The sequence below is a fragment of the Phlebotomus papatasi genome, chromosome 2 (assembly GCF_024763615.1).
Source record: "Phlebotomus papatasi isolate M1 chromosome 2, Ppap_2.1, whole genome shotgun sequence".
NCBI classification, from domain to species: domain Eukaryota; kingdom Metazoa; phylum Arthropoda; class Insecta; order Diptera; family Psychodidae; genus Phlebotomus; species Phlebotomus papatasi.
The window spans coordinates 96,365,519-96,388,262 of record NC_077223.1 but is presented as its reverse complement, the minus strand read 5'-3'; the positions used below and the strand labels follow the sequence as shown (position 1 = coordinate 96,388,262).

The 22,744-nt window shown below is 32.9% G+C and overlaps 1 protein-coding gene across 1 annotated transcript in view; it reads left to right on the top strand.

The window, feature by feature from the left end:
* The first annotated feature begins 1,222 nt into the window (after positions 1–1,222).
* Positions 1,223–22,744, top strand: part of LOC129802569 (protein suppressor 2 of zeste) — a 38,246-nt gene continuing 16,724 nt past the window's right edge. The window contains exon 1 of the mRNA XM_055848497.1: positions 1,223–1,408. Coding sequence (XP_055704472.1) covers positions 1,406–1,408 — 3 coding nt within the window. The 5' untranslated portion in view covers positions 1,223–1,405. The remainder of the gene's footprint in view (positions 1,409–22,744) is intronic.

Below are 22,744 nucleotides of genomic sequence, written 5' to 3'. Positions count from 1 at the left end.
GAAAGAGTTTTCCTACTTCCTCTGGCATGAATTTTTCTGGATTAACCATCCGGTATGTAGACGGTTTTATCTTATGATTTATGAGAGGCATAGCACACAAATAGTACATCATCTAGAATTTCCCGTGGTGATACTCAGTGTTATGTGGCCGAGAGAATGTACAAACAATCTCTAAGATGGATTGTGTTTGCCAAAATTTAATTGACGCCATCAATCAGTTAATTGCTTAAGCCATATTGAGAGAAAGGCGCATTACTCAATCCGATTCTACGTTTCCTTTCGCCGATAACTGAAGCGTCTAATAAATTGGAACTGGATGATGCAATGGAATCTGCTGGTGATAATTAATATCTCTGTTTAAAAGGGGAACTGCATTCCTGCTGATCTTGATGCCTATTATAGCAAATTGGATTCTCGTAGCTTGATTCATCCGAATTGGGTAGATGATTTCTTTAGTACTTTGTTAGTTGTACTTGGGTCTTTTACCAAGATTGGGGTTAATGAATCCAGCAGTTAACATGTGTCGACTTTAGAATGCGGCCTCTGAAGGTTAGTACGAGACTATGTGGAACGAATTCCATTTAGGGCATCCCCTATTGACACCTTTGATTGCTGAAGCTTATCCCTTAGCAACGGCCTGGTTCGAGTCAAGTGCACGGCTATAAATCGAGACTAAACAAAGGATTAAAATTAGATCATCGCGGGATATTTCACGAGATGTTGCAACGTGATATCACACGTTTTTGCCATGTATCTGACATTGACATCTATCTGGTTGGGAAAAAGACCCCCTTTGTCGTTACGTATGTAGTAAATGTGTACCAGCAATTTGTTTTAGGGGGGGATATGTGGTGAAAAATAGATGAAAGTCCCCAAAGAAAAGACACAGATGAATTGGTTGGCACGATGCAATATCCGACGGACAGGAGGGTATGGGAAGAGAGCTTGTTGGATGCTGGGACAGAAAAGAAAGAAGAGAAAAAAAGTGGATGGAATAAAATGAGAGTTGGGAGCAGCGTTTTGAATGAAGAGTGGAATAAATGCGGGGAATACTTACTCTCTATCGGAACAAAATGGTTAGCGTCGGGGTATTCGGTAGCTATCGGGCTGTTTCGGGTGTGACGTCAGTGCGAAATGGAATACGGATTGGCGCACGAGAATGGAGGCGCGGTTACTTAGGCGGGGTCGATAATTCGCTTTTCACTCACAAACTACACGAACAGTCGAGTGCTGGATTCCGAAGAAAGCGGTGGTGCTGTGTACACAGTGTTTGTACACGAAATTTTTGACAAGTTCATTTGTCAGTCAATTTTATCTACCGACATAGTGTTACTATTCATTGCAATCTATCTCATTCAGTGAAGTATTGTTGTCATTTTGAGGCTGTCTTTCCTGAAGCATTTCGATGGTGAGTTGTCATAGAATATATTTTCCCAATTTTCATATATTACGGAAAATTTTTTCCCATCCTGCCACGAAAGTTTTTTCCCTTCTAACCACAACATTGTGGAACAAGAAGAGAAATTGAGAATCTGCTGCGACATAGCATTTCACATATCAATACTAAAGCTATGTAGTGTACATGCGAAGACACTCGGTTCAGCCGAAGCATAGCCGAACGGGGTGTTCGGCACTTGCGATGATTTCGGTAAATTGACACACAACACCAACACACCCTTACCGTGCAGAGAGTAGAGTACGTGGGCCAGGATGGGTGTATGGGTATTTTTCATAAAGTCACTTCTCTCTCTACATGGGATTTACGGCGTGTGTTGGTTTCATCGGCGTTCAACGCGGCTCATGATAATAATAAATTGATGTTTAATGAAAATCTAAATCATCGTGCACCATTCGGGTCATCTTCGTTCCACTTCGGTCGCGATTTTACTATTTGCTGCTACTTCGCCTCGAATCGAACGCGATATATCTGAAGACGTGCCACAAGTCGTGGCGAGTGAAATAATAACAAATATTTATTATTATTGCTATTGCTCTCGCTATTGCCCATTTGGGACTTACATTATGCTTGAATTACCAATTTAATCTTCTCCAATATTTTTTTTTACAATTTCCATTATATATTTGGCGCTCTTTTACCACTCGACTGCTCTCACTTTGACGCAATGAAAGGGATATACATATGTATGGAAAATATGTAACACCAAAATTGTAGAGATAATGCAAATAATTAAATGTTTATGGCTGTGTATTATGCCCTAAAGTCCTACCCCCGCATTCATTAATTCACAAACAACACGATGAATATCATTTTAGGGGGAGGTGAATTCATGTGACAAATAATTTACCATTCCAATCACATGTAGCTGTTGTTTACCCCCAAAATACTCCCCATTTCATTGCAAAACATCAGAGTGGATAATTTGACTGAACTCCAGAAATAGCCAAAAGAGTTAAAAGTTCAAATGTTGAATAACACATTTTTTTTCTCTGGCCAATGTTGTATTTGGAAAAGACAGAATATTCAAATTAATGTCACTGTTTTTTTTTTACACCATTTGTATGCATATGAATGACGATTTTATTGGATATTTGAGAGAGTGAGATTATGGTAGATTGACACACAGACGAATTGTTTATTTCACAGAATGATTGAAGAGATGAGGGAATGGAAGGTCTGTTAAAATAAGATCAGGAGAGAAAAAAAAAAACGGAAAAACGAAATCAATTGATGATTGACAAAGTTGACATTCTCAGCTGGAACTCATTTATCGAGGTTGTTTGAGATGGAATTGATTAAAAACAGAATTTCGTGTTAATTGTAAAGATTAGGTTCACATTTCTCAGTCTTTGATCTTATTTGGTGCCCAGTGCGTAGTCTTCGGATTCGGATTCATTGATCAATGACATTATAATAGGTCTTAAAAATTTGTAGTATTGAAAATAAAATACTAAACGATAAAAACAAGTAATTTGGTCGAATTCTGAAATTTTCAAATTTAAAAAAAGTCAGATTGCTTTCACATAAGACAATAGAGATTAAAAGATATTAAATAAAGGCTTCCTATCGTCGATGACCCCTGGTAGATATTCTCTTGAATTGTTTTTTTTTCCTTTTAAGAAAAATTCCTTGCATTTAATTTTGCCTGACTCATTTATTAAGAACAGTGCTTGTACTTATGGTCACGTATGATGTAATTCTCTTTGGGATAATATGACATCAATAATAAATTTACTTTTCAAAAACATCCGTTGTCAATAAAAATTCAGGAAGAAATTGAAAAATTAGTTTTTAGAATTCTCAATTAAAAACAATTTTTCAAAATATTATTTTTTAAAATCGAAAAGTTTAACCCTTTAACGACGAGACAGTTTTCGCTGACCGAAAATCAGCAATAAAAATGAAACCAAATGTGAAACTTCTTACATCTAACCTTCTAAAAGCCAACAGAGTCTGATTTGGTATATTTTTTTGTCTCTATGAACGATAGGGACGAAAATAGCTCAAAAATTTAAGTATTTTTTCTGACGATACCAATAACAGATAATTTTCACTCTAATAAAAAATATGTTTGAGTATTGTAGTTTTTATTCCCAAGACGGGTTTGCTTAAAAAAATTGAAAGTTTAAAAAAGAATTAAAATCAATTTTCAATATAAGAATTAGAAAATTCCTTATTTTTTAGCTTAAAAATTTAGCTTTTAAATTTTTTTAAAAATACTCATAACTGCTCGAGGAAATAATATAAGAATTACGAGCAAATTTGTTTAAGTCGTGGTGAAATATCTGCAAAATTCTTACAAGGAAAACTGAAAAATAGCTTCACTTTTAATTAAGCTTGATGGGCCCCTGGTTTTAAGTATCTTTAGGGAAATTTGAAGACAAAACTTTTTCCAGTAATTTAGTAATATATTCTACTTTGTGAGATTAAAATAACAAATTATGAAACATATTATGTTTTTTAACTTGTCAAAAATTTCAAAATCCTAATTTTTAGCTTTTAAAGGATGTTTTTTGGTAAGGAAAGGCCCATAATTTCGACTTTTATATTCCATATTCTTTATTCTGATTCATTGTAGGGTGTAGTGTACACTTATGGATGTTGTATCCTTGTGGACAGCTTGGAAAAATCTTAAGTTATTGCATAAAACTGATTTCGAAAATCACAAAAATTTGTTAATCACATCATAAAGTAATATTTTTATGACTTTTCGAAATCTGTTTTAGGCAAGAACTTAAGATTTTTGCACGTTTTTCATAAGTGTATAACATTCATAAATGTGGACTCCGTCCTCTGCTTAAGGTCATATAAGTTTTAAGCATTGATTCTCTTTTAATCTTCGAGAATATAAAATTTTGACATTTTCAAGATTCAATATTTCGCTCCAGGCTTCACCTACTGTATTTGGAATATTAAAAGCAGTAAAAGAAAAACATTAGTTCCAAATAAATAAAAAAAATATTATTACAGTAGTTAATAAGAGAGAAGGCAAAGCGTCCCAGCTCTGCGGAATGCTTGAACTCACGAGATAGAGCTCTCCGTGAATTAGTTTTTCGGATGATCTTTTGATGTTTACTGGTCTACAAGAGATCCAATTGATTCATAAATCACAAAACTATTTGGAAATCAAAAAAATGGTACTTAACCGATTTATTATCAATGAAGAGCGATGTAGCCAGGTTCGAAATTTCAATACTTATCCAAAAAATCCAAATTTAACCAAATCGGTTGAAAAATGGGCCCTCCAAAGTGATTGACCTTTGACTTGCAATAATTCATAATGGGGAATTTTCCGGTCATAGGTATGTTTGGACGAAATGTTCTTCTGGACTATCTTTAAAACATATCCGAAAATCATTGGAAAAGCTTGGATCAATTTTCAGAAAAACTATAAAAAAAACAGTTTTGTTGAGGATGGAAGGGGGTGGGGTTAGGGATTGGAAAAAGACGTCAAGAGATATTGTTTTTTTTTTATTGGGGGCCATCGAACACCGCAAGTCGATGTCTCTTACCGTTTAAGTTCTAGGACGGTGACACGTTAAAAAAGAACGATTTATATAAATGCTCTCTCGTTCAGTTCGAGCAGTAAAAATTAGACAAATTTAGATTAAAAGATCAAAATTATAACAAAATATATTTTTTATGGGTTAAGATTTTTTTTTAAATTACCAAATTTTATGTTTTTTGCATATTGGTGGAATGTATCTTCAAACATTTTTATTAAATATTTAAAAATTGAGAATGTAAACGGTTAGTAGCATAATAACCGTCTAGTATGATTTTTTATTTCTGGGCTTAAAGTCTGTGTTAAAAACGTTTTTTAAAAAACATTGCACTAAGCTAAATTTCGTAAATGTTGATACGTTTAAGAGCTTTACTTTTCTTTTTTACCTCCATAAAATATGAATTTGTATAAAGGAATTCCAATAATATTTGAGAAAACTCTCTCTAAATATTTTTGCAGTCTTTGTTCTTCTCTAAAAATGCCTATCTAAAGTAGAAAATGAAAAAAATATTTGCTCTACATTGTAGGCTGAATACATGGTCAAAAGATTAAAATTTCACCAAAAGTGCTCTGTTTTGTCAGATTAAATTTGCATTTTACCAATGATTGAACTCAATAAAAGTCTCATATGTTAGAGTTTTATCAATTTGTGCGGATAAATTTTGGGACGACGCACATTTTAATATGTATAATGGTTGTTTGGTTGATGACCTCAAAAGCCATGCCAAATGACTTCCAATAAACAAACTTTTCACGCAGCTATTTGGACACTATTCTCGAAAAGATACGCATGTGAGGATATCTTTCACGGTGGCCGAATATTTCACGAATTTAGCAAGAGCCAAGTGCAAATTGGTGAGCAAATAGACGCTTGGCCTTAAGTTCCCGCGCTTTTTCTCTGCCGCCAAAAAAAATCACTTGACGCTGCTAGTGAGATGCGAATGAAAGGCGATCAATGTGCGATGAATTGAGAAATTGCAGAAATGTTGCATGATGGTCAATGTTGGCATGAAGTAAACGGAGCATTAAAAAGTTTACTAAATTGGTAATTATTTAATTAGCTGATAAAGCAGGAGATTAGATGTATCTCAGGGTGTATTTACCATCGTGAAATTCATCCGACAATGAGAACTGAAGCGATTTACTCTAAACATGCGGTCTTCTCACATCGCAGAATAAACTAATAACTGGTGTTGACGGCAATAATCTAAATAATAGTTGGCATTTAAGTTCTTTGAACGAGAGTTTGAGATGTGAAAATTGGTGCTAAATGACGTCGTCACTGACTTATGCTGCGCCGCAATTTTTGTCATGATGCCAATTTTCAACCACATAAATCGCGTAGAGAAGTTCAATCATTTTGTGTACATTTACTTAGATTATAAAGTGCACTAACTCTCGTCACTTCATTAAAACACAGATAAATACATAAGTTTACAATGTCATCTAACTCATAATCTGTTAAAAGTTATTCAGTCAACAAAATTCTTTTTGAACTATATCACTCGCCAAATTTTATTTATGAAATATTAATTTATCGTAGAACTTAATTTATGGTCCAATATTCGTGAAGCAGAAATTATTACACAAAAAATAAAAATATTTTCAACTATTTCTTTGGTAAATTGTATTTTTAACATAAGGTATGTATTTCAATTCAACTTTTCATGCTGATTGATTTATATTAGTTCTGCCAGTACAATGAAACTTTTTCACAGAAACCTGTGCGAGAAGTAGGCACAATAAAGAAATGTCTTGTGCTTAGAAAAGTAGTTCATGTCGATAACCTGATATTTTAAACTTCAACAATAAGTTTGTCAACCCAGGATATGAGCCATATTGTATTCCTTTACTCAAATACTAAGAATTATGTAATAATAGTTTGTTAGAAATATCTAAAATATGAGACTTATTTTTTTTAAATTAAGGAATTAGGGTAGAGTCAGCCTATTTTGCCATGTAAGCACTTTTGAGCCATTTAAGATAAAACGATCAATTTAAGGCATTTAAGAGTAAGTAATACTTCAAAATTCATATAGTAAGGTGGGGTAACTGGATCGCTTTCCGTAGAGTGCTACTTAAACGCTGGTTTTTGGACTGATGAAATTCTTTTTTACTTCTTCAAAATCCATAGAATTATTCACTGCTTCATTCAGAAACATAATAAAAAAATAATTATCAAAAATATAAAAGAAAACTTATAAAATAATGATAATACTGAAATAAGTCAGCGTGCACTAAGTGGATCACGTTTTCGCTAATTCACTTTTAATTAAACCTTTGCATTTAAAATACTTTTTAAAGAACCCAGCTGGCACAAGATTGAAATGAGTCGATTACACTCACTTATTTAATGGATCAAAATATTATTTTTGCTTTTTCTCAAACTTGAATAGTTATATAATGTTACTGTAGTGACTATATTACGGAAATAAAAATAAAAATATTATTTTTTTAGTGGATTATCTAGTTAGCTTAGTCACAAACGATCTAGGCGATCCAGATAGCGAAGCGCCCGGAATAGCACACTTGACTATAATATATTTTATTCTAATATTCTAACGTGTTATTACACCGAGAAAAATTTGGATGGTATTTTCTACAAATCGTGTCTTTAAATTCTACTGCCTCAAAAGATAGTAGAAAATACCATCCTCCATAGAAACTTTCCTTTAGAATCTACCATCTTGACATTTTAAAATTTACTATCCTATGGATAGTAAATTCTAACAGCCGGATGGTAAAATCTACTATCCTCATTTAGATTTTACCTTGACCTCTCTTAGATTCTAATTTCCGGGTAGTAAATTTTACTGGCCGCATATTAGATGCTAGAATTTTACTGGAAGACAGTAAATTTTAACGGAGGATAGTAATTTGGATTGAAATTACTATCCAAGCCAGTAAAATTTGCCATCCTGCTGTTAGAATGTCATTTTGGAATATCGTGGGTGCCGATGCAACGGTTCCCGATATGCTTTGAATACATTATAGCAATTCGTGGCGCAGCTGGAAGATGCTGGACTGTCATCACAAAGGTCGCGTGTTCAAATCTCGGCGCAGTCGTCAATTTTCACGCATCAAAATGGCTTGAAATACAGAGAATGTCATCCAAGAAGGGCCCCAAGCCTTCAAACAATGGCCAAAAATCAATTAAAATAAGGAAAAATAAATTTTTCCGACATTTTTCGTTCTAATATCCGGCTAGTAAAATTTACTATCCTACCAGTAAAATTTACCATCCTGCTAGTAAAATCTAATATCCGGGGATATTAGAATTTACCATCCGGCTATTAGAATTTACTATCCATGCAATAGATTCTACAATTTTTGACAGTCCAATTTAATATCGCGTTTGCTGGGTGACTTTTTTACTATCCGGCCATTAGAATTTTGTATGGAGGATGGTAAATTTTACCATCCACATTTTTCTCGGTGTACGCATATTAATTATTTAAAATTCATTTTAAAACAAGTGGCGAAAAGTACTGAAATGTGTATAATTGGGTAAAATGTACATTTTCAATGAGATTTACTAAAGTCCTTGAGACGTGTCTTACATATATAGATAAATATTGCTTCAAGTTATTTTTATACAGTAGAGCCTCGCTGTAGTCCATATATGGTTCCAGATTTGACATTTGGGTCGCACTATAGTCCATGTCATTTTTTAAAATTACAAACGATTTTTAGTATTGAAATTGCTCGATGGCTCCCACTTTCTTTGCGATTGTGGTACTTGTCCTCGCTCTCTTCATTATGGATCATAATTATCACAACTACTCAATTAAGTTTGCCAAAAATATTAAAATAATTATGATAATTGCATATCGCGTACTAAAAAACATAACCTAACTTAAAATCAGTGTTTTGAAATCAACGGTCGATAAATTGTGGACTATAGAGCGATGGATTATAGCGGGGCTCTACTGTAAAACAATTAATTTTAGTCTGACAAAAAATTTAACACCCTACGAGGACATTAAAGCTTAAGGGTGGCCAAAAGTTTTTACTCTACCCTAACAATAAAAAATGTAATTTAACAATAAATTAGAAAGTCAATCAATAAAAAGACATTGGTCAATAAAAAACTTCAAATACTCAGTAGAACATTTATTAATGTAATGTAGTAATCTATCAATATTTCTTGCTACCCTATGTTTACTACTGTCCCAGTCTCCCCCTATAGCTAGTAGTGAGACTAGAGATACTAGTTACGACTAGAAGCACTTTAGAATGGCATTCACAAATTTATTAAAATCAAAGTTAGTTGAAATTGTTCATAATTTCTTAACTATTTCTTTGACGAGAAAATTTTATAATTTTTAAGCAATTAAATTTTATGAATTCTGTTTTAATTATCTACTCAGTACTCTTTTTTTTTACTAAAACATCGCTCTATATGCTTTAGCTTTTAATCATCTCTGATTGTAAAAACTTTTATTAATATCTTTATTACTTTTGTTATTAGTTATTACGTTAATTTGTTTAGGAGTTTTTCACATTTATCAAATTTATATTGCAAGATTAAAAAAAAATAAAAAGCTTTCTAAAATGACTTCCAGCCTGCTTCTAGTCTCATTTTATTATCCCACGGTTGTTTTCGGTTTAACAAACTATAGGACTGAGACCCTTATAACTTTCTCAAACTGTGTTTTAATTACAATTTATTGATGTACAGTGTAAATCTTAAAAATGAGTTTTAGTTATTCCAATCAAAAACTGTCTGATACCGCGAAATCAAATTTGTAATGAAAGGATCACACTTACCTTTTGTGCTGAACAGGCCTACCGCTTAAGCCGAGACTACGCACTAAGCCGTTACCTACTTAAGTGGCTCTTACGTCCCTTTAAGGGACCGTGCCTCTCGCACTAACCTCCTTCAGTCCTGGTGACTCTCCGACATCTCCCTCCAGCACCTTAGCACCCCCGGCTGTTTAAAGACATTGTCCACTATACTTCCTTTCATCGTATTTTGGGGCGTGAAACCGTCTATCGGCTTAAGCTATAAGTTTGTCTAGAGTTTAGGGCATTAAGCTCTCGCAAGCTTGTCACTACTCGCTTTTCTGTTACTTTTCATTGAGTACTAACTTCATAACTTTCGAAAACTGAAAATTACATTAATGTTGTTTTGTATTACAAACAATATGTAATAATGATAAAGGGGTAGCAAAGCGTCCCAGGCTTATATCTTAATTTATATATCTTAAGTAAAAAGTATATATCCTATATATCTTAAAAGTAATAAAATTGATTTTCGGACAAAAAACAGTTATTGGTTTCTAACTGGTTTACAACCAATTTGAACCGATAAAAAAACGTAAAAAATCCTTGCCCAAAATACATTAGGAGTAATATAAATGAAATTCGGATAGAAAATGAGGAGCCTGTTAAAGTCCCAGGCTCGATTTCTGGAATGGCCCCCGAAGGTACCAAGTCTCTATCTCTAACCGTTTGGCCTTTAGGCGTGGTAACGGCCGAACAGACATATGATCGGACAGACAGGCAAAAAGCGTGACTTCAAAAAACTCAAAACTTAATATTTCAAAATTTTATTAACATACGACCCCAAGTGGTAAAGAGTTGAAGTAGATATCGTCGGTTGCGGCTACCTCTGTCGTATCTGCATTTGTTTTGTATTTGCATTCGGAGCAACTACAATACAGACGTTCCCTCTTGCGTGAAATGCTGACACAAAAGAAATGCAGATATGACAATATAGGTTTATGGGGGCGGGGGTCGTCGGAGACATCAAGTTGGTATCTCTTGTCAATAGGGTTGTTTAGAGAGAATCTCAGTTCGGATGCTTCAACACAATTGGTGAACTTTGCAATCGAAAATCAAAAATTGAACTCTTCTCCAGAGCTTTCTTCACAGTAATTGGGGAAGAAGTTTTTATTTAAAATCATGTTTTTTGAGAATTTTTTTTAATAATCTTTTAATAATTTTTTAATGTTATGACTGTATTCGTATTAACAAGACTACATTCCTTGATTAAACTAAACTGTGTACATCTGGGGCATACTCAATCAAGAATTAAATTTAGTGGTAAAATCGATACTATGGCAATATCATAAGGCTGTCTCTGTTCTAAATTCAATGCAAAACTGATAATAATAAATCTAAGTTCTAATGGCAATCGTTATTTACTGAACTACAATTTTGTATTGCATTTGTATTTATTTTGTGCAGTTTACTTTATAGAAAGATAAAAAAAAAATCAAAACATTTATTTTCTTTAAATTGTCTTAATCACCGAGGCTTTAAATATATTCCAAGATTCGTAGCATTCTTATCGAATTTTTTAAAATGTTTTAATTGTGAAGTCATTCGGTATTTGAATTATTTTTATTATCCCTTCAAAATTTTTGTCAATGGAAAAATTGCCTTGGGAGTAAATTGTTTGCTTTAGAATAAATTAAAGTATTAACATAAATACACAATGTTTGAAGGAATATTCTTATTCAAGCAGAGACAAACACTTTAATCGTCTTTTTGACGATTTTCGAGCGTGATCGAGTGTTGTCTTGTTTGTCTTGCAAGACGATTGAAGCATTTTAAAGATCCTATATAAGCCATTATATCAGCTCACAGCTAATTATACGATCTGTTGGTCTGGTGGAACATTTCTGGTGCCGGCCGATTGTTTATCCTGATGGTTGTTTTGCACCAAATGTCTCCAATAGTGCAAAAATGGAGAGATAAATGGTTTATTTGCAGTTAAGTCACGTAGTCGTTATAGGCTAGAATGGTTCGCTTTTTTTTCCTCATTTTCTTTTGCCTTCATTTTCAAACATTTATCGCACATGAACAAGCACTCCCGATAATGATAATGAATGATAAAGAGAAAAACGCGAAAACAATTGCTGAGGTGCCGGCGAAACTGAAAGAAAAAGAATCTGTTGAGCGCAACTTGCAGTTTGTCTCTATCTCAATATGGTCAAGACAGTCTCACTTCGCAAAATGATCAAGTTGGTGGATTATTTACTGACAATTGACTGTCTTTTTCTTTAGCAATTTTGCCTCATTTGCACTCACACTCTCCATTCTCCTTAATGCTTAATTATCAATTTTTCTTGCGACTGAAAGCAAAATCGAGAGATCGACTGACTTGTTGAAGCATCATATTTGCTTCAGCATGGAGATTATTTTAAAATCAAAGGTCATCAAAATATTAGCATTTGCATAAGACCTCGCTTGATTTGCCATCAATTTTTCCTCGCGATATTTTTGCAAAAGTGAGCAAACTCTCAGAGGAGTGTGTGTTGGAAGATTTTGATTGAATCGCAAGCTGGGGAGTTCAATTTAGGGGAAATTTGCTGTACGCTTCAGGCAATTTTCCACTCTTGATTAACTCAATTTCTTTTGCGTCTTATTCTGCCGGAGTGTGTCCTTAACTGACAAGCACTCTGCAGCTATTTCAACCCCTTTCAGCACGAATATCCTGACAGGCAGGCACTTTTGTTGACCTAAAAGACATCGTCCTTAGATGTATGATTCATGGAAAGGCAATGTTGAATTCGTTACATTCTAATTTTGAAATTTGTGGGCCAGAGCCTCTAGCGGCAAACACATGAAATAATATTCCTAATACGAAAACACGTATTTCTATTTTATTCTTGTCAAATAGAACATATACAGTATCTCATGAAGGAACCAGGCCTTCTCGCAAGCGACACTTTTAAATTTCTTTTACAAGGATTATGCATACTTTTTACATAATTTTTACAGAATAAAATACAGGCAAGTAGTGGTTTCCTCTATATTCCTTCTAAGGCAGGCATTATAACATCCTACTATCTAATGCCATGCGTGGCTAATTCTACCCCGGTCTCCCCTATAGTTTAAGATTCAAGCGACGATATGTAAAATCCTGAGAATTGCTGAAAATTTTAATTTTTTTTGAAAATACCGAATTTTTGAATATTTTTTTTAATAGGATTTGATGACTTTAGTAACCATTAGTTACAAAGATACACACGCAAGTAAGCATATTCAGACAATTAGTATAATATATTTAATGTCAAGACAAATCTTTAATGCACATATCCGAATGATCACAATGATTTCAAAATCATGGAAAAATAAATTAAAAAATAAATATGTTGAAAAAAATTGTTTTGTAAAATATTAAATTTAGTTCAGTAAAATATTATATCTCTACAAGAAATTAGTCTGATTTATAATTATATAGTATAAAAATGTTTGCAAATTTTCTTTTCCCTTTAAGGAGGCAGACTGAATTAGAATGTCAAAACTTAGAAGTTTTTCGTTTTCTTTTTCTTTTTTTTTTGAAAGAGAAGGAAAAGACCAAGTTTAATTAAATTTTCGGCATAACTTTGTACATATTTCAAGTCTTTAAATTATTTTTTTCAGAAGAAAAATCTTAGGTACAGTAGACTCTCTCTCAATCGGGAATATGGGGCGAAATGTCATCCGGTTTAACGATAGAATTGGGGGTCAAAGCCTTTGTAAATTCCACAAAATGCGCTCAATTATAGAGAATCACGATAAAATAGGAAGAACTACAGCGAATTTAAGCGAATTAGCTTTATAATTAAGCGTGAAAATTGTAAACAAAATTTTTCGCCCGATTGAAAAAGAGCCGATTGAGTGAGAGTCTACTGTACATCAATATTTTAGTGATTTTTATGCTTTTTGCACCCTTTTTAGGTCTAGCAAATTTTATGAAATCTAAATTTACATCCTTTTCCTTCTTAAACGTTTTCAAGATATTTAAGAAATGGATTGAACTAAATTTAGTTTGGTATGACGCTGAAAAGATAGAAAGAGTTTGATTGTTATATGCAGAACTTTTATGAATGGAAATTATGTGAATTTTGAGTTTATGAAATTTTCTTGATTTGTTGTGATTCGGTCAACAACTTTTTTTTCTATGTTTTTAATAGATTTTCCCAACGGTTTTTTTTTTGGGAAATTTGAGGCATTGGACAATAGCTATTGAAGTATTATTATCAAATTGGTCAAATTGATTAAAAACATAGTGGAAAAATGAATTGTTCGAAGCTTAATTTATCCGTACTTTTCTCTGTCATAACCATTTATATTTTTCAAATTTAGTACCGTAGTCCGTAGATGCAGGTGACTTTACTTACACCACTGCTTTTTGTAAGCTTTTCTTTGATTTTAGCACTTAAGGCTGATTTTGAACTTTGAAGTAAATTAAAGTAAATTCCTTGAATTTACTTGAATTAAAGAAAAGCAGAGGTGCAAAAGCACCTCCGGAGTGCAAAGTCTATCAAAGTTTAAAACAAAAATGCTAAAATTATTATATAACTTAATCAACATTGTTACTTAACAGTAAAAGTAAATTTAAAAAGTATTATTTTGTAAAAATCGTCTTAACTTCCTCAGGGTGACGCGAGGATATCGTGACATGTGACTGCACAAATATACGAAGAAGGTTACATCTGATGTCATATTCTCTAACACTACCAATCACAACAGGTTACTGCCTATTTCGTTTGTCGATTGACTGAGTAATCGAAAATTTAGCTATGGCCGAAACCAATTATCTCGTACAACACTCTATTTTGTAGTTATCCGAGACACTTTTCCTTCCTTAAAGCAGTAAAACAAAAATATCTTTATAAAATATAGTTATTGAGTCAAAAACTTATGTGGTTTGTGCTTCCGAATTTGTAAAATCTTTTAAATTTTGAAATCTTCGTCTTTTGATAACCACTTGTATCGATTTCGACTTTGCAACCCTACATTCGTAATTTTCATAAAACAAAAACAGAAGATACATAACGAATAAAAATTTCGACTCTATTGAGATAAACCTCCTTGATACCACCCATTGTGAGCCTTAAGCACTAAAAATGTTCAGAACGACCGATGAACGAGGAAATTGTGCCAAATTCTCCAGAATTTATCAATTTAGCCATGTTACATTTATTGCTTCCAGTAATGCTCTCTGAAATAAATTGCGCGATACTTCTTTTTCAGCTTTGCTCCATCTTTCTCAGGCGTTTTGCCTTAAAAAAATGCCTCAAGTGCGAATGTATTTGTTATTACGTTTGATCGCGAACACGTTTTGTATTTCGATTAAACACGACAGATATTTTTTATTCACTTCTTCGCTCCAACATTTAATTCATTCGCGACATCACTTTTTATTTTCCTGCCTTGTTCTTTTTTTTTGCTCTTCTTCACCTCTTTTCATCTCCTTGTGCGCGACTCTTGTGGCCGCATTGAGGAAATATTGCGCTGGTTTGCCTTCGTTTTTCGGCACAAAAGAGAGGGATGTGGACTGTGGTGGTAGTTGATGTTGAGTGTACAGGAAAAGGTTGCCAACATACTAATATATCACGTAGACCACAATAGAAGAAAATTGAGGTTGATGGGAAAATTACAAAGTTAGCAGTGTTCTAGAAAACACTGATTTTCATTGGGACAACTCACTGTTGATTGTTTTTAGAAGTTATGTGGTTTGAGGAACAATTCTTCTTGTATTCACATTAATTATTCTATAAAAGAATCAATTGAAAACATGACATTTTAGCAACATAAGGGATTTGAAGTGATTGCACAAATATAATATGCTTTTTTTTTGTAAACGAAAGTACAGGAGTACAGGAGATCAACTCAATCTTAGTAATTTATCAGGGAACAGCATCAAAGAATTAATTTGTTATGAATAATCATTATGTGGTTCTTACCTTTAAAAAATGTGATTTTTCTGAAAAACCTAAAAAATTGATCTTATAAGAAGCGCAAATCTAAATAAGATTGACAGAGGAGATCAACTTGTATCTCTTATTTAGTAAAAATACTAACAGTTAAATATTTCGTGCTCCTTTACCCTAAACCTACAATATACAAAGTGCACCATATTTATATGATTAAAATAAATGTATTTCAAGAATTAAAAGTCAGTTAATCTATTTAAAATTTTTTTCTAATGTAATTTTGATGAATTTTCTTAAATTTTGCAAATTGAAATATTAAGTTCAAAAAAATGTGAACTTATGATAAAAAAGATAATTTCTGTTTTAAATATATGGACTGATACAGCTAATTACACTGATTTCGATTACAATGATCTAAAATTTATAGCGTGAGCGTTTTATTTATTTTATTTACCGTAGATACGAGTAACTTTGCCCCCTGTTGTTCGTAAAATTTTCTTTAATTTGATTTACGATCTTCACTGATCTGATGTTCTCCTATTGGCCAAGACAGAATGATCTGATTAGAAATCTCTAAGGTTTTCTGGGAGCTTGTGAACAATAGAAAATATCCGTTTTATCACATTTTCTTCCATGTTTCTCTTAGATTGATAAAATAAGTGCATTTGATATTTTGTTATTGAACATTAATAATGTGAAGGTAAACATATTTAGGAGACTAGAGCCAATTTTAGTTCTATAGGGAAAGGCTTTAAGGCTTCGCATAGACTATCGCTTCGTACACTTCATATTTTTCCCATATTCCTTTAATGAATTTGAACTGTTCTTTTTTAATGAAACGTGTAACATAAGACTATTGAAAAATATTGTCATGGGTCTAATTCATAAAAAGATTATGAAGAAAATATGAATTATCCGAAGGCAGAGTCTGTGCGAATCTTGAAAACCTTCCCTATAAAGTTTTTAATTTAAAGGAAGTAAAGTAGAAATTGTTTTTAATTTTAGCTTTTAAAGGTCAAAGTGTCCACCCCTTATGGTCTGACAAAACGTTGTGAATTCAATATAGTTAACGTAAAGTTAGTTTCATCTGTTTCCCAAATTTATTGCACTTTTAATGATATGTATTACCCAGAGGAAAGGGATTTATGAACATAATTGGGTACACAACAGCCGTTAATCAGCCTTTATAAATTGCAGCCTAAAGCTCGAAAATTTAGCAACTAAATAAAATATAATAATTGCATGTGAGGAATAAAGTATTACGAAAGTATTCGATAAGTTATTAGGGCATTTAATTTTTCTTATGAAATGACCTATCGAATATTCGATACGATATCAATTCATTAATCCCTTGTGAAGAGTTTAACTGAAAATCGAGTGATAAGGTACTTCATGTGGTGAAATTAAGTGGAAAAATTTATTCTATCTCATTTACCCTCTACCTCTATAGAAGATAACAATATTAAATGACAAAATTTTATTTGATAATTCGTAAAATATTGATTCGTGTATAGTAATAAAGCATACTAGAACGGTAAAAGCACTTAAATATTACAAATTTATAAACAATTTTAAATTTTTTCAGTCAAAATTTTATAAATACCATTAGGGAATTTTTAATAGGCAATAAAATTCTAAGATATATACATAAATCAATTCAATCCAAGCTTTAATAGTAATTGCTAATCACTGCTAATGAATCTTAATTGCTACCAGAAGTAATCACGCAGATTAAATGTCCATAATTAACCTTATTATATTACTAACTATTCTACTGTAAAATATCTTGATGATTCTTTTTTATTTTGTTAAAGACTTGTCATATTTGATTTATTATTTCATACATGAGCAAATTTAAGGAGAATATAAAGTAGAAAATATTTTTCCAACTACTTTAATGACCATGTCACATATAAGATTAATACTTTCTAAACTGCGAGAATGGCAAAAAAGATAGCAAGTGTCTTATCTTGCCTCTCTCTCGCGTTTTGCTCGAAAACTGACCGAATCACAGTTGGCACGCATGGAAAATTGCTCGAATTGCCTGTAATACGATTCAGAAAACAATTAACCCATTCCTTACCATTGTATTATACATCATACGCAAACGGAGTGATTTTTGATGATTTATTTCTGGGAAATTTTTATCTTAATTGCTGTCGGGAATGGATTTTTAGTAACTTTAGTTCTTTAATTACTTGAGAAAAATAATCCGACAGAGATGAAAATACATTTTGATATTATTTTCTTGCTTCGAGGATGGTCATGCAAAATTTTTGCTCAAAATGGCGGACGGAAAATACGACATCCCGTCGAATTTGTTAAAATTGGCCTCTTTCCTCTTTCCTGATTTGAATTCTAGTTGCCAATTTTTATGTTCTTGGATAGTTACTATATTTAAATCAATAGAGTTTGTAATGAATTAATGCACAGAATTTAAATTCAGTGACCGTTAAGACGTGTGTTTGACAGAGGCTGCCCGCGCCCCCATATAAGATAAAAAAAATTTCTTTTCAAAAAATTCATCTACTAATCTGTAGGAAACTAATCCCAAAAATATGAACATTCTATCTCAAGTATTTCTGATACATTGACTGAATGGGTTAAATACGAATAATATTATCTTACTTATCGTGTTACTTCACTAGAGTGTACTCTTTCTTACCCACGTTATTTTCCACTTGAAATTTTATATAATATACACCTCTCTTACCAACTTTTGTTACTATTAGTATTAATCTTATATGTGACACCACGGTAAGACTTTCCAATTCCAATTTCAGGGAAAACTGGGGCACCACCGAACATAAGGTAGCACTGAACACTGCGATTTTTAATTAGATATTAAACTTCAGTGGATAAAACCTGTATGAATTCATAAATAATATAGGACTGCTTGTCCACTGAAGAAGTGTTCGTCATAGTCAAAGTAAAATTAGAAATAAAAATCAGTGTTCGGTGCTACCCCATGTTTGGTGCGGCTCCAGTTTCTTGCAAGTAAATTTGGCTCATTTCTTTTGTGCATATAGAGTGTACTAACAAAAAATTAATATTCTAATGGAAATTTAAAAAAATTACAATCTTCATTGCATATTAAGTTAAGTTCATATCCTTGGAGTCATTAAATCAACTGACTACTTTTCTGAATCACAAAAGGAATATTTAATAAAGAATGACCCGTTCTTAAATAATACAAAATAGTGTTTTTAGAGAAAGACGTTTAAAGTAAATGTCCCCGATTAACTATAGCTCTGTATTGAAGTGGAATTTTCAAAGATTCTATCTCCCAAAATCTTATACCGATGGACTTGAAATTTTGCAAGAGTACTCTCTAAATTTAATTTAATACAATTAAAAGCAATAGGATTTTTAAAATTTTGACACCTACTTAATTTTGCAACCTTTCAAGGAGCAGTGGATCCCGGTGACCCTACATAGAAAAAAGTATTCGTAAAATTATTTGTAGGGTAAGTGTACCAAATTCCGGCCAGTTTGCAATTTCGACTACTTTTTTGTTCCTCGAATTTCCATGATTTTTTCTCTCTTTGCATACTCAGAAATGATGTGGAAAAGATTTTGAAAAATTCCGTAAGGGCAAGGAAATAAGAATGAAGGTGACCGAAATAGGCACCAAAGCTATGTCTACATTTTTACTCATTTGAAAATGTATTGAGAATAATTTTAGAGAAAATAAATACAATAAATTGTCTACAAGGTTCCAAGCAACACTCCTTATAAAGAAGTAACAAAAAAAAAAATCAATTTGTATTAAAAATATTACATTTCAAACTTGGGACTTTGGCGCTTGCATGCAACTATGTCAAAATTTGGCACATTTACCCCAATTGTTTGTGAATTCCCATTGGGGACTTACGAAATGTTTGTAAATTGTATAACCCAATAAAAAGTTTGTAAATATTGTGCTTTTTTCACAAACATTGTTCATAACATGATTATTTGACGAGCATTCTTTGTTATTTTACAAATATTTGTTTGTAAATGTTCGTAAAAACACAAAAACTGTTCGTAAAATTTTGTCATTTGTTGGTAAAGTTTTGCCAGACAAACAAAAATATAGGAACAAATGTTTGGAAAAGAACAAACACACAACAAATAGGGTAAAGGCTCATAATTTTGTCCAGTCTGCTTGTAAGCATCGATGTTCCAAGTTTGAAGTGCGATATTTTCAATACTAATTGTCTTTTTATAATATTTTTCTTTTCAGAATGGTTGTTTAGAAACTTGGCAAGGGTTTATTGTCTTTGTTTTACTAAAAAATTAGTCTTAATACGTTAAAAAATGAATTGATGTGTAGAGGTGAATTTGACTCTTATTTTGGACAACTTGGTTATTAATTTGGACAACTTGGCTGTAAATTTGGACAGCTAATCCGCCTCAAAAGGATGCCCATTGTTCTTCATTTCATGAACCAATCTTACCAAGTCCTCTTCCTGTTCATGTAAGGGAAATGTAGAATGTCGCAAGAAGCCCGGAAACTTTCCATATCATTCACTAAGTGAGTTGACTTCGGTAATTCAAGTACGTGCGGATTCGCTCATACCCTGGCCTTTCCGGGGGCCTTGCAAGGCATTTCTCGCTACATCTCTTTCGTAGAGATGATGCTCCTTTGTTTCTCCAGGCATTTGTCCAAACCTAGTCATCACAAAAGCTAAAACTTCACGAAATTTCGTGAGAAAAACACCTGTTCAAAATAAGGAGTATCAGCTCACTGGTGAATGTCTTAGAAAATTTCCCATTTTTCACATGAAAAATCTAATTCACAGGGCAAATCTCACTTCAGATCAAATGTACAAATCACCACTAACGTGAATCAATACAATATTCAATGAATATTTAATAATATCACTCAAAAAAGGGAATAAACATTGTTAGTACTTCACCACAGCTAAATAAGACTGCAGTAAATACGAAGATCTGTCATATTTCTCGTAAGCAAGCGCCTGGCAAGTTGGCCTTATTATATAGAGCTAGTTGAAGCCAATTCCTAAATTGATCTCGGACTCAGCTTACAGTGTACCGAGGAAAAAATGTATTTAAACAAAAAATTAGTATATTTATCCCTCTATACGGAAAGGTATCTTATAATACGGAAAAATTTCTCACCTTTTAGATATTTAGCGTAACGGTCGCGAGTGCAAAAAAATTCCTATATAAATTTAAATCGAAATATGAGAAAGGGGCTTCAAATTTCAGACAACTTACCAGGGGGTTGCTCGTAAGCAATTGCTCACACTGAATTTTCAACAAAGCAATTGTAACTCAAATCATATTCAAAATTTAACGTATTTAGTGTTAAAATCATCCAAAAAGACCAAATATTTAGATAGAATTCATTATTCATCAAATATTGGAATAAAAATCCATAATTTTAATCAATTTATTTTTAGTGTCCAATTTTATTCTCAAAGTGTCCAAAATAAGAAATTGGACAAAATTATGAGCTTTTCCCCTATTTGTGAAAAAGTACAAACTTTTGCAAATGTTTTTACGAGCGGCGTATTTACGAGCATTTCGTAAGTCCCTAATATGAACTCGCAAACATTTGCGAACGATTTTATGATTTTTTTTCTGTGTATAGTCCTTAAAGGACTAAGTGAATTATCCAGTAGAATTTTCCTATGCATTTTGTGTTACCTTTCGGTATTTTATAATTTTGATTAGTGAGACGTTTCGTAGGAGAATCGAACCCAAAACGTTTGCGTCATAGAATCAGTGCCTTGTTCATCTGCATGAAGATCGTATAAAAAGTAAAATGTGTATTTCAATCCAAATACCAGAAAAATCGCTTAGGGAAACTTTTACAATGCCTTTTAAAAAGAATTACTGCAAATGAGTTGTGAAATTTCCCACGGTGCAAAGTGTCCTGATTTTGATATCCTTCTGGTGTATGTGCAAAAAGTGCTATTGCTCTGTTGCTGGGCACTTTAGTGCTCGTCACATTTGACGTAGGAAAGGCAGAAAAAGCGCGCGGAATGGGAATGACGAAGAGACGCCTTTTGCGCAATCTCCCGCCTCAATTGTGAAGCGAGAATTGCGATGGTATGAGGAGATTAAATTCGATGCTACCGTCACATGGGATGAGTGTTTGTGGGTATGAGGAAGAGGAAGGAGCTGGGCAGAAGAACACGAGGGGGATTGATGGTTTGATGAAAAGTGTATCACGCGGAGTAGAAATGCTTCTGGTATACAAGGCTTCGTTCGTTTTTTTTTTTCGGTCGAGAAGGTGTTTTGCATACAAGTGCGAATTAATTTATATTTATACCTCAGTTGTGGGCTCAGAATTTATTAGCTGGTGGAATGGGTACTTTTGTGAGCATGCGAAAGTCAATATTTAACGACTCATGAAATTGATTTTAATTGCTACTAATCGTCTAATGAAGCCAACACTTTCCACTGGAGTCTGCGGATTGAATAAGATTGCGGCGTAAATTGGTGGTGAAATTGCACGGTTTTAGGTTTTTAAAGACCTTTTTGGGTGGCCCATTGATGATGGTATATGACATTATTTTATGCCTCTTTTTATTCCCTTGAATAATTAATGACATGCCCAGCGGAAGCATGCTTTCTATTCACGATGCCTCATATCGATTTTCACTGTGTCAAGGATCATCCAAAAGTGTGAGTGGAGAGTTTCCGCTTCCTCATTACGTCAAATTGCACTACAGTACACAAAAGAAGGATTCCGGAGTGCTTTCAAATCCGAGGACTATTCGAATTTTCAAGCAAACAACATGGACTCAATTGTGACTAAATTGAATTGGAATAGTTCCCAAGAGGCTCTTGTAAAAAGCATTTTCTCTGCAGTGGAAATTTCAAGCGGAATTTACTCTTTTCCTGGCACGATTTAAGTTCACTTTATCACCCACTATTGAGCTAATTTTGTGTTTTGACCAAAAAAATCGTGGGCGTGTTTGCGTTTAGAGGAGTTTATTGTATGTATCATGAAACAGGACTGTATTTCACAATTTAATGGAATATTTCAAAGCATGACACGTAATTGCACATTAAATTTGTGGTTATTCAATTAAAATTGGAATATTTCATATGGATTTTCGAAAATTTACTACGGTAATAAATTATCTTAAGTGCTATTTCCATTGAATA